This window comes from Ziziphus jujuba, chromosome 10 (genome assembly GCF_031755915.1).
Source record: "Ziziphus jujuba cultivar Dongzao chromosome 10, ASM3175591v1".
NCBI lineage: Eukaryota > Viridiplantae > Streptophyta > Magnoliopsida > Rosales > Rhamnaceae > Ziziphus > Ziziphus jujuba.
Genome location: NC_083388.1, coordinates 17139553 through 17153275, shown reverse-complemented (window position 1 = coordinate 17153275; position 13723 = coordinate 17139553). Strand labels below are relative to the sequence as shown.

Here is a 13723-nt window from a genome sequence, read left to right as displayed (position 1 = left end):
CTTAGGCACCTGTATTGTACTGTTCACCATTTAAAAGTAATAATAAATTATAAATATAAATATGCATATTTACAAAAAAGAAAAATTAAAGTTCGATAAGGAATTAATTGGGTTGTGATTATATCTAATTTACATATTGTAAGAATTATTAAGTAATTGTAGTGTATATGAGATTAAGTTTTTTTTTTTTTTTTTGGGAAACTAAAAAATATTTCATTTTTATGAATACATTATAAAAAGATATTTGTTAATTTTTTTATTGAAAAATTTAGAATGTAGGAAATTTTAATGAATTTATTTTGAATGGATGTTTGCTAATTTATAATAATTACATAATTTTAATGATATAAACTTATGTATTTTTCATATAATTAAAATAATAATAATAATAATAACAAAACAACTTAATGCATCTAGGCTTTCATAAAACTTGCCCTTACTGCCTTGTCACACCTTATGCCTTGTACAACTTTATCTACGGCGAGCAACTTCCCCATTAAATTTCATTGGACGATGATAAAAAATATTAAAAAATTTTAAAAATTTGGCATTTTCGTTTTTATATGATATATAAAAATTTAAAAAGGAAAACAAATCTGGTTTAACTAAATAAATAATTACCACCCTTATTATATTTTATCAAATGAAGAAAAAAAAAAGTTAATATCGATTCTTCTTTTCTTATTTTGCTGGGTTTTGATTTTCTTTCTGGGTTTCTTCCTCCTCTTTTTCTTCTTTTTCTTTCTCTTTTTTTTTTTCCAAGTTTTATTTGCATTTAAATAAATATTTATTACTGGTACACACTTTTTCTTTCTTTACCTATTTTGAATTAAATGGAAAAAATAACAAATTTAAAAATATATTTGATTTTTCAAAAGAATCAAACCTTCAATAATAAAAGCGTTTTAATTAATTTTAACATACTAAACATAATATATAGGCATGTTATTTTACCTAAACTAAAGGAATCCTAACTAAACTTCAGTATTTGCACTACTTTCATAATTTAAAAGTTTACATTGACCTTATTCAAGACTAACTGAAGGAGAAATAATAAAAACAAATAATTAAATAATTAAATATTCGATCGCTTCTTCTACTTTTTTTTTTTTATTTTTTTTATTTTTTCGTTTTTTGGCTTCCTTTTTTTGGGGGAGGGTTTGTTTGCTGGGTTGCTGGATTTTATTTTATATGGTTTCTTCTTCTTCAGTTTTTGGGTTTTCTTTTTGTGGGTTTTTTATTTTTGGTCTTCTTTGCTAAGTTTAATTTTTCTGGTTTCTTCTTTTTTATCTTCTTCAATTTTTTTCATTTTTATTTTTTACCTTTCTGGATTGGAAGAGATTTTTTTTTTTTTTTTTTAAGAATAACCTATGTATACAATTCAATTTTTTTATTCAATGCTAGCTTTAATCTTTTAAGATTCCCACAAATTTTTCTCTTTCTACCTTACAAATAATCCATGGGTTTAATTCAATTTGTTTATTTATTTATTTTTTCAGAAATAAAATCAGATAAATTTTTTAAATTTATTTTCTGTGTGTTGTTATTTTAGTATCACTGCACAATAGGTATACACCAGACGGATCGTTGAAAAACTGAAAGTAAGGTAATTCAAATTCAAACTTATTAGCAAATTTATAAGTTTGTAAATGATACAGGCAGATGGGTTGATTAGAATACCATGAAGTTTCCAAGTAGTTTTATCAATTTTGCATACAGACGTAATACGATGGAAACTTTTGCCTCCATATGGCCTAATCATCTGCACTAAACCAAGTTGAAAAGCTAACACATTTTTTTCTTGTATAAAAATTTGCCTTGATATAATTAATTGCTCCAACAGGAATTAAAAGTTGCTTCAAAATTGGTTCTAACATATTCTCTGTGGATAAGTTAAAAACAAAATCATTATTCACTTGCTAATGTACTCTCATAATATGAGAAAGTAAGAAACCAATATCAAATCAATCTATGCTGTTATATATTTACGTGAAGAATAATTTTAAAAAATAATTTTTTTGGAAAAATCTATTTTAAAAATTGTATTTTTTATTTTTTAGGCTGATTAATGCAATGAAAGAAAAAAAAAAAAACAGTTAACTCAAAGAAAATCAATTAAGGGGTAGCAAAAAAAAAAAAAAAAAAAAAAAAAAAAAAAACCTCTATACCTTGTTGGCTTTTCTTTAGAAGTATTTATGTAGGAAACATTTGTGGAAGAAAACAAAAAATGATATGAGAGACTGAAGGAGGTAAATCATTTTTTCACATATGGTTGAATTTGGATAAATTTGGTATTTTTTTGTTAAAATAAGTATAAAATTGTGAATAAAATGTTATTATTAAATGATCCATTGAACTTCCATACAAACTCAAAATAAAACTTTTTTAAAAAAGCTCAAAACTTAAAGGGTATATTTAATTTAGAATTTAAAAATTTTTAAAAGTTTTTAGAAGTTTAAAAGTATTCAATTTAGATTTTAAAGGAGTTCATACTCTAATGATATTCGATTCAGATTTTAATGGATTTTATAAAAGTCCATTAAAATCCAGATATATTCAAAAAGTAATTGATTTTAAAAGATTTTAAAAAATAATTGATTTTAATGGATTTTAAAAGATTTTAAAAGTAAAATTGTAAACAAAATTGTTAATATAAAATCTAACATTTATATTAAAGATTTCGTTGAATTCTTATAAATTCTTTATAGAGCGTATATAATTCCATATCCATAACAATTTATCAAATTATTTAAAGTTTATAACTCATTTTAGGTCCATTAAAATCTAAATTGAATACATCCTTTTTAAACTTCTCTAAGGGATGTGTATTTAATCTAGAGTTTGAAGGATTTTAAAAATGTTAAAAAGTTTTGAGGTATTCGATTTAAATTTTAAAAGAGTCTATACAAGTCTAATGATATTCAATTAAGATTTTAATAGATTTGATAAAATTTCATTAAAAGCAAATGTATTCAATTAGGACTTTGTAAAATTTTTTTTGAAATCTAATGGTATTAAAAAAGTCATTAATTTTAAAAAAATTTAAAAAGGATGGATTTTAATGAATTTGAAAGGATTTTAACAATGAAATTGTGAACAAAATTATCAATATAAAATCCAACCTTAATCCCAAAGATTTCGTTAGATTTTTATAAATTATTTATGAAATCTATAGAATTCCATTACAATTCATCAAATCTTTTAAAATCTATAACTCATTTTAAATCCAGTAAACTTTAAATTGAATACATCCTCCAAAACAGGTTAAAAAACTTATTTTTTAATTAACAAATACTTGTTAACTCTTATCAAACATATTCATTTTTTTAACCAAAAAAACTTTTGATTTTCAAATTAATTTTTTAGATTAAAAAAAATACTCTGGCAAACAGAGGCTAAATATACTTAATTGGTTCAACTTCATATCACTAAACAATTTAGGAATTTTCAACTAAATTATCTAAGTTCTCTAAAATGTTTTGTGTTACAAAGTTGCAAACAGTATATATACATATATATATATACATATATATGTATATATATATATATATATATTAGCAAAGTAAAAACATATATTTAAACCCAAAAAAAAAAAAAAAGGCCGTTTCAAGAGGATTCTTCTGTGCATTGAATTATCATGGATTCGACACTGTCTAGGAACAGAGAAAAAAGTCTACTATTTACCAAAAAAGAAAAAAATCTACTAATTAAAAAAAAAAAAAAGTCTACTTAAATTTTGGTCTTTTTCTTTTTTTTTTCTATGCTTTAATTTTTTTTCTTCCTTCTATATATATGGCCTACAATGGAATTGATTGGTTTTCTCTTCTCTTCTTTATCATTAATTTTATATTTTGAATTTTTGTGGTGCTTCATTTGCTGTGTTATTTATTAACATTTTCAGTTTTTTTTAATTGTATACAGTTTGTTTATTTTAATGATTTATTAATATTAATGGTAATTAGACATATCTATAAATCATCAATGTAAATATTAAAAAAAAAAAACATAAACAGAAAATGACATATAATTTAAAATTGTGTTGGTTTTTAATTTTAATTTTTTATTTATTTTTCCTTAATTACATTTATAATAAATTGATATATTTAACAAACTATAACACTAACAAACAACTAAAATAAATAAACTACAAACAATTTATAATAAAATAAAAAATAAAAACTGAACACATTAACACATAACACCTTCTTCTTCTTCTTCTTTTTTAATTCATTTTTTTAATTTTTTTAATTTTTATTATTATATACCTAAATAGGTATTGACCGATAGTGTCTTTTTTATATGCCTTGTCTTGGACTACTGGATATGTGTGAGTTGATTAAATGAAATGGGGATTTTGGTTTAATTTCAGCATGCTTCATTTGGACAATATTAAATTTATTATAACTGGGGAGAAAGAATTTTATCCATATCAAAATTTATTTTCAATAGTTTTACCAATTTCATCAATTTTTTACAATATTTTTTTCACAAATTTTACAACGTTTCTTTTTGAAGTGAATTTCACATTGATTAAAAATTTGGAATCATAAGACTTGGACTATTCTTCGACGTTAAATAGGTCAAACTTTTGGGCGGAATTTAAGGCATGTCTTCACGATGAACTTGAATGGTAGTGGTTTGTGGTCCCTAGAAAGAAACAAATTCTGAGAAATTTTTATTTTTATTTTTTTTGTATCTATCATTATAAATGTTAGGCATAAGATAGGTGATTGATTTCCGAGAAAATGTTCAATGAATAGAATTTAAAATTAAATGTGAAGATATATGATCAAACTAGCTAATCATAATAATTGTCCCATACCTAAAAACTATTCTGAAAGTGATTTTTATTTTTTTCATTTTACCTAAAAATCTATTCCCAACGTGATTGTTATTTTTTATTTTTTAGTTTCTTCTATTTCGACTACATTCATTTTTAGTATCATAAAAAATATGGAAACTTTTCCAGAGACAAAAAAAAAAAAAAAAAGAAAAAAAAAAAAGAAAGAGGAAACTTGGAATTATATAAAAAAAGTGGTAAACTGACATTTTGGCATTTCTAAAAGTGACGCCAATAGACTACGAGCATTTTTTTTGTTTTTTGTTTTTGTTTTTTTTTTGAGTATTTGAAAAGAAATAGAAAAGCACTTCTAATATAGTAGAAGCACCTGACAGCCTCAAAATGAAAAAGCATTTATTTTATTAGGTGGTTTGGTTAGCGCCAAAATATACATAACACAAAGCAGATGGAACTTTTTAATGAAAATCTGTTAACTTCTTCCACACAAAAAAATTGTTAATTCTACGAATGGATTATATTTTGTTTTCCCTAAATACAGTATTTTTATCCTCATTTGTTAATTGTCAAACATTATCTGCTTTTATAACAAAAATGAAAGGATAATAACTGGTGTGCTATATATAAAAAATAACCAATTAGAATTAGATAAGCCAAAGTTTGTTGCATTCCCATTTTCAAACAATCAATCAAGGAAACCCACGTAGACAATGATTAATCAGCAACATTATCCTTAGAAGAAATAATTAAAAAAAATAATAATAAAATACCCTGACATGAGACTTTGATTGTGGCTTAGCATATTCCCATGACCCCGGAGTTTTCCATAAATTATTGTAGAATTGGGACACCAATTTAAATAAATATAGTAATTGACAAAAAAACATTTTCTTTTGGGTGAAATAATTAACAAAAAAATTAATTTGGACCATACGACGGATAGTATATAATCTATCACTTTCGTTAGTCAGCATTTAACATCATTATCTTGTAATTTCCTTATTGAGAATAGAAGTTCATACGTCTTTAATTCCACCATCAAAAACAAATTCATAGGGGACCAGTTGTTTGAAATTATTTTTCTGAAAAATCCCAGTTTTATTTGTTTATTTTACTTTTATTTCCATTGTTAGTGATGCCGACGGTATTGTCTGGTTGATACGTAATCTGTATCTTTTACCTTTCAATCTTCTTAATTGTTTCCATAACCAAAGCTTCGTCGTCTTTCGATCACAGACGCACAATCATTGCAAAATCCACAATAATCTTTCACAAACTCAAAAATGCTTTGATTTGCGTGTTGCTTTTCTTTCTGCTCTGCAATTAACACTGCTGAGGAATTCTTTGGTAATAAAAGAAAGGGGGAATGTCAGCCTCTCTCTTCGCCTTCAATGTCATGATAGTGAATGACTTCCTCTGTCAAAACCCAGATAAAAGATTTGCCCTTTTTTCTTAGTTTTGTTGAAAAAAAAAAAAAAGCTAGCTTTATCTTTTTGTTTTGCAATGGAGAAATCTGGGTATGGCCGTGACGGTATTTTCAGATCTCTCAGACCCCCTCTTGTACTGCCTAGAGACCCTAACCTTTCATTGGTCTCTTTCCTTTTCAGAAATTCTTCCTCCTACCCTCACAAGCCAGCACTCATTGATGCCGATTCTAATGAGACTTTGTCATTCGCTCAGTTCAAATCCATGGTCATCAAGGTTTCCCATGGTTTACTCCATCTGGGTATTAAGAAAAACGATGTTGTTCTCATATTTGCCCCTAACTCTATTCAGTTCCCTATCTGTTTTCTTGGTACTGTTGCTATAGGTGCTATTGCAACCACTTCCAATCCTCTTTATACCGTTTCTGAGTTATCCAAACAGGTGAAAGACTCTAATCCCAAACTCGTAGTAACCGTTCCTGAGTTGTTTGAAAAGGTTAAGGATTTCAATCTTCCTGTGGTTCTTTTGGGTTCCAAAGACTCTTCCCGTGTGGCCTTGAGCTCAAAAATCCTAAATTTCCATGATTTGGTCAGTTTATCTGGGTCTGCGTCAGAGTTCCCAATGGGTAATGTTAAGCAGACTGATACAGCTGCACTTTTGTATTCCTCGGGTACGACTGGGACAAGCAAAGGTGTAATTTTAACACATAGGAATTTCATTGCAGCTTCTCTTATGGTTACAATGGACCAAGAAGTAGCAGGAGAAAAGGACAATTTGTTTCTGTGTTTTTTGCCAATGTTTCATGTGTTTGGATTGGCTGTTATCACATACTCGCAGTTACAGAGGGGGAATACTGTTGTGTCAATGGGTAGATTTGATTTTGAGAAGATTTTGAAGGTGGTGGAGAAATATAAGATCACACATCTGTGGGTTGTGCCTCCTATTGTACTTGCTTTGGCAAAGCAGAGTGTGGTAAAGAAATATGATCTTTCATCTTTGAAACATGTGGGTTCTGGTGCAGCACCTTTGGGGAAAGACTTGATGGAGGAGTGTGCCAAGGTTATTCCTGGAGGTGCTGTTTTTCAGGTACTTATCAAGCTTGACTTTCATTGGCCAGGACAAAAAGTTTTCAAGTTACTGTCATGTTGGAATTTGAAATTGTATTTAGATTTTCATAATGTTATGGATGTCTTACATTAAATGGAAAAAATAGCTTCAAATGCCTAACTATGAAGATGATTGATTGTCCACAGTTGAGTTGAACTTATGAATGAAGTTCGGTATAGTTGGCATGGTGTATGGCAACTTGGTAATAGCAGTCAGTAAGAGTGACGCAATATGACAAATCATTTTTGCTAAGTCTTTTGCATAGGTTTTCTGAGTTTAAATTTTCACCTTGATTAAGAGTTTTGTTATTTCAGGGCTTTGGTATGACAGAAACCTGTGGAATTATTTCGGTGGAGAATCCACAAGTAGGAAAACGGTATAGCGGTTCAGCTGGAATGCTTGTTTCAGGAGTTGAAGCCCAGATAGTGAGTGTAGAGTCTCTGAAGCCTCTCCCTCCTAATCAGCTAGGGGAGATATGGGTGAGGGGGCCTAATATGATGCAAGGTATGAACTTTCTGATATTGCTTCACCGTTGATATTTTGGTATGGATCTCTGACTCGTGGTTATATAATTTCTATTTGTAAGAGGAAATGAATATTGTGATTTACCATAAATGAAAGGTCAGGTAATTTCTATTTGAGTGACTTAAACAATCAAGATGGTCTTGCACTAATGGAATGGCGTTTCTTGCATTTTCATTTTAACCAAGCTCAATAGCTCACGTTAGAAACCTAACTTGACCAAACTATACAAAAAATACTTGCCCTGGCTTAAGTGAATCGTAATTGTTACTCTTCGTTTCCATTATCTGGATTAGTTACAAAATTGGCAATTGCATGTTTTAGATTGGGAGAATAGTAAGAAGATTTTGAATGAGTGGAATGTGGTTTCTGAAATTTAGATAAAAATTTCAGTTTGAATCCACTTTAATTTATTATCAAAACGTTCCCACTCTGGTTGCTATTCCCTGCTAATTATAGATAAATGGTTCTTGTGTTCATCCTCTGTTCGTACCATTTTGGGGGGCATAGTCATTATTTTCCTCTAGACCTCAATTACCTGCTCTATGCACTGCAGACTTTACATAGAGTGCTACTTCCAGAGAGTTCGATCTACCCACAACCAGATCTTAATGCCATTATGGGAAGCAGGGGAAGCATGGAATAATTTGTTTTCAATAGGATATGTACTAACCACTTCACATGATATTTTTTAGCATGATTTGTGCATCACCTTTCATTGTGTTATTTATCGTAAGTTTCATCAGTAGAGAAGGACTTCGAACATATTATGATATTGCGCACTACAAAATCAGATGGTGCAGTTAATTAAGTGACTTTGTTTATGACTGAAAGTTGTCTGCAAGATTAACAAACATAATCGACCGCGTTGCTGACGTTTAGTTTTGATTTTGTGGCTGTGTTACTTTTGTTTAATTAATCTTCTGTACAGGAATTGGTATGACTTCTCTCAAAGTTTTGTTGCATGTCCTCCAGTTTGCGTGTGATTTTGTCCACATGATATCATTGATATGTAACTCTTACGATGACAAAACTCAATTTCAGGTTATTACAACAAGCCACAGGCCACCAAGTTGACTATAGATAAACAAGGTTGGGTACATACTGGAGATCTTGGATACTTTGACGAAAATGGACAACTTTTTGTAGTTGATCGTTTAAAAGAGCTCATCAAGTATAAAGGTTTTCAGGTATAGAAATTATGCAGAGAATAAGAAAAGTTGTATATTCAGCATGTATTCCATGCCTGTTAATGCCCTAACCTCATTATTATAAGTTTCTAAGCAATGCCTCGCTTATTTTACCTTTTCTTTGGTCATTCCAGGTTGCACCGGCAGAGCTTGAAGGGCTCCTCGTTTCTCACCCTGAGATACTAGATGCTGTCGTCATTCCGTAAGTCTCCCACAACAAAATTTAAATTTGTGGCACTTAAATACAGGAATTTTGAGCACTACTTGTTCCACCTTATAGATTTCCTGATGCCGAAGCCGGCGAGGTCCCGGCTGCATATGTTGTTCGCAAACCCAACAGTTCACTGACTGAAGAGGATGTCCAAAATTTTATCGCCAAACAGGTAGACAAGAAAGATTCTAGTTAATTTTGGAGCCGTACTTGATTTTTCTATACAATGTTGTTCTGCTTGTACCTGGAAATTTTGGTTATTTGGCTCTTCATTTGTTCCTAGGTTGCACCTTTCAAAAGATTGCGAAGAGTGACATTCATAAACAGTGTCCCTAAGTCTGCTTCAGGAAAAATTCTCAGAAGAGAGCTTATTCAAAAAGTTCGTGCCAAAATATAAGAGATGAGATCAAATCCAATCTCACTCTAGTCCAATTCAATCCAGTCCAATACAGTAATACTCTTATGAGAGAGGACTCCATGGCCCCGAATACATGTCCCATTGACTTGCTTTATTTATTCTGATTATTTCTACTACGGAAGAATTGAAATGATTAGCATATTGTAACCCAATATATTTGAAAAAAATAAAACGTTGAATCATCTTCTCCAATAAGACACAATTTTTTTAGCAATTTGTTTGTTACAACCTTAATAGGATTTAGTACAAAGCATTTCTCCCTGTTGACTATGTTTATAATTGATGCATATAACGATTTCATGGGATATAAAGTGAAGAAGAAAAGGTCTTAACTAATCAGATTATGCAAATATAAATAAATTGATACTTAATTGGACGTGTTTAAAAGCATTTGTTTAACATGTCATTTTAGTTGTATGACAAAGACCACGGGTAAGCTTAGCTCCACCTGCTACCACCAATAATGCTACGCAAAACCAAAGCAATTGTCCTATTACAATATGGAACAAAAGGCCACTACCATTATTTATAGGGTTAAATAATACTTTAATCTTCAATTATTGATTTAGCAAAATGATATAAAATATGTAAGTACTCTAATTTTTTTTTCATTTTTTATAGTAGATTATATATAAGTACTTTATCTAATCATTTTTCAAAAGCTTTATCTAATTAACTTATCATATTATTAATATTAATAATCAAAATTATATATATTAATATACACATCCAAAAAAAAATTTGCACATATAATTGTTATATTGCTAAAAATAACAAAATATAAAATAAAATAACTTAAGCATTTATGCAAGGGGTAGAAAGAAACAAAGAACAACTTGCCCAATTTTTTTTTCTTAAAGAAAGAAAAAGTTGAGGAGAAGATAAACACAAAAACAAAAAAAAAAAAAAAAAAAAATTTCCCCTGCTACAAAAGAATAATAATAAAAGACAGAGGGTAAAATCTAACTTAAAGATAGGAAAAAATAAACAAACGCATTAAAAATGGGAAAAAAAAAATGGAAAAGACGCTTTTTCAAATAGAAATGCCTATAATTTTATCCCACCATTCATAAAAGGATAATTTTATCCGGTTAATATGGAATAAGTGTATGGGATCAGAATTTTTTTAATTTTGTATGTTATTACACTGAAGATGCGATTGAAACCTTTGCATCTTAATCCTAATCCTGCCCACCAAACATGGTCTCAGAACCTAAGGGCATAATTGAGAAGAAAAATAAGGCTCCTTTCTAAAAGAGGTAAGTTTGGCATTTTTATTTTTATTTTTATTCATTTGCCGTTGGTAATGCTCTTTAGTTCTTAGAAAAAGACCCAAACCGTTTGAATCTTCATCTATTCTCATCCTCCAAACTACCATTCAGCTGGCGAATAAAATCCATTGTCACAATCGAAATGAAAGATCTGACAAGCCACCATTAATTTGTTTAATGATTCATATAATGATTTGAGTTTCATTTTAAAGTTTGGAATTTGATGATTTGTATGTGGAAATAAAGTATCATTAGCCATTACTACATACTTTTTTAATAGCAGCCATATTAGGACAATTTTTTTTTTTTTTTAGATCTTTCATATTTGTTATAATTATATTTAAATATCAATAACTTTTATTTTATTTTCTATATCTATTAAAATAGACTAATTTATCATTTGTACAGTTAAAAATTTAAAATTATCATTTTATAATTAAATAGTATAAAAATTTAATTATAAACTTTAAATGATAAAAACTAACAATAAAATCTAAGTAATAATTTTTAAAAAATGTGAAATGTAATTATAATTAAGATAAAATTAAAGAGATTTAAATGAAAATTTTCCTATTGTATACTGAAAAAATAAATTATTAAGCACGTGGTATGTGTTAGGCTTCACAAAACATTATATATTTGATAAGAATTCCCCTACGGCATGTTTGGATAAAGATAAATTTAGTAGAAATCTAATTATTTTGAAAAAATAATATATTTTTTTTTTATTTGGATGTTTATTGTAAGATGAAAAAGTGTGGATGCAGAGAATTACATTCCCACCAATGTAGAAAATATGTGCGAAAGTTGTTCCCACCTATATAGGTGTCATTTTAAGAATTTTAAAAAAATAGTTTTAAATTTTTTTAAAAATACATATTTGCTCTTAATTTATTATATAATATTAAATTTAATTACTTATAGATCTCAACTTTTCTATTATTCACCAAACAGACCGAAAGAAAAATTAATTATCAGAAAACTAAATTTCAAAAAACTAAATCTCGGTAATCAATATTACCTTTCAATTTGGACACTTTCCAAATAGAGCTCTAAACTATAGAGGTATATAAATTTAATAAGAGTTCCTTCTAGCTTATTTTGTTACATTATATTATGAATTGAATTGAACTAGTTTAAATCTATCACTAAATTACATTTAATTTAATTTAAGACATAGAGAATGGGCCTTAAGAATAAGACGATCATCATCCTTTCACCTTAATTTGCTTTAAACAAAAGAAAATAATAATAAAATTAAATATATTAGAGACTATTGAGTAATGTTTAATTTGATGAACTATTTGCTTGGCAGTTGACACCTGTCAGCGACACCTTTACTTGTGCTGATACCACTAGACCTACTCCTCTTTCTAAATGACATGCATTCAGAAGCAATTAATAATACCAAATTACATATCAATTAAAAATGGACATTTAATTGCTACCATTATATATAAACAAATTCTCGTCATACATATGTAAGGCAATACTGATAATCAATCACTCTTTGCCTACCATCCTTTCCCTTTAATTAAGTAGCACCCTACAATATTAATCATGACAAACTGAATAATTCTTAACTAATGTTCTATACTTGGCGATTCTATCAAATGTTAGACCATAATAAGGTCTAGTCTTGAAATTTGAAATGCCCTATACAAAATTCAAAAGAATGTCCCCTTTGTTTTTTTTTTTTTTTTCATCTATATATATATATATATATGTCTCTTTAGGCTATTTTTATATATTTTCATCTGTTTCTACTTTTCAAAAAGCTATTACTTCTGGTTTTAAGGTAGTTAAATTTGAATAAAATATGTGTTTTCCTTTTTCATTAATAATTTAATTAGTTTTGTTGATGTTTACTGTATGATATTATATAGTTTTCCTTAGATATATTTAATCGTATTTAATTGTAATTTGGATTTTTAGAACAAAAAAAAAAAAATTGTTAATTAATATGCTTTACTCTCTTCAAATACATATATATTCATCTAATACATATATATATATATATATATATATATATATTTTTAATCATTTTATCCTCAAATTTTATGCCTTTTTAGAAAAACTATTTGAATAATATATATATATATATAAAAGAGAATTCTACGGTACGGATGGTCCGCAGCAAACAGATTGCATCTAAAATCAATGCTTTTTGGATGAAAATGTCAGTTTTTATATGTACAGTGTATAGCAAAACCGATGCTTTCATTCAAAAAGTATTGGTTTTGAATGCATCCGTATGCAGATCGTCCGCACCGTAAATATCATAAAAACCCTCTCTCTCTCTCTCTCTCTCTCTCTCTCGCTCTCTCGCTCTCTCTCTCTCGCTCTCTCTCGCTCTCTCTCCCTCCCTCTCTCTCTCTCTCCCTCCCTCTCTCCCTCCCTCCCTCCCTCCCTCCCTCTCTCTCTCTCTCTCTCTCTCTCTCTCTCTCTCTCTCTCTCTCTCTCTCTCTCCCTCCCTCCCTCTCTCTCTCTCTCCCTCCCTCTCTCTCTCTCCCTCTCTCCCTCCCTCCCTCCCTCTCTCTCTCTCTCTCTCTCTCTCTCTCTCTCTCTCTCTCTCGCTCTCTCTCTCTCCCTCCCTCCCTCTCTCTCTCTCTCTCTCTCTCTCTCTCTCTCGCTCTCTCGCTCTCTCTCTCTCTCTCCCTCCCTCTCTCTCTCCCTCCCTCCCTCCCTCCCTCCCTCCCTCCCTCCCTCCCTCCCTCCCTCCCTCTCTCTCTCTCTCTCTCTCTCTCTCTCTCTCTCTCTCTCTATATATATATATATATA

The 13723-nt window shown here is 29.1% G+C and overlaps 1 protein-coding gene across 1 annotated transcript; it reads left to right on the top strand.

Annotated features, from left to right (window-relative positions):
• The first annotated feature begins 5823 nt into the window (after nt 1–5823).
• On the top strand, nt 5824–9885 carry LOC107411478 (probable CoA ligase CCL7). Its single transcript, XM_016019068.4, has 6 exons — nt 5824–7309; nt 7645–7834; nt 8897–9042; nt 9177–9244; nt 9323–9425; nt 9537–9885. Exons 1-6 carry the CDS (start codon nt 6302–6304, stop codon nt 9648–9650), a joined length of 1629 nt encoding a protein of 542 aa, XP_015874554.2. The 5' UTR covers nt 5824–6301; the 3' UTR covers nt 9651–9885.
• The last annotated feature ends 3838 nt before the right edge of the window (nt 9886–13723 follow it).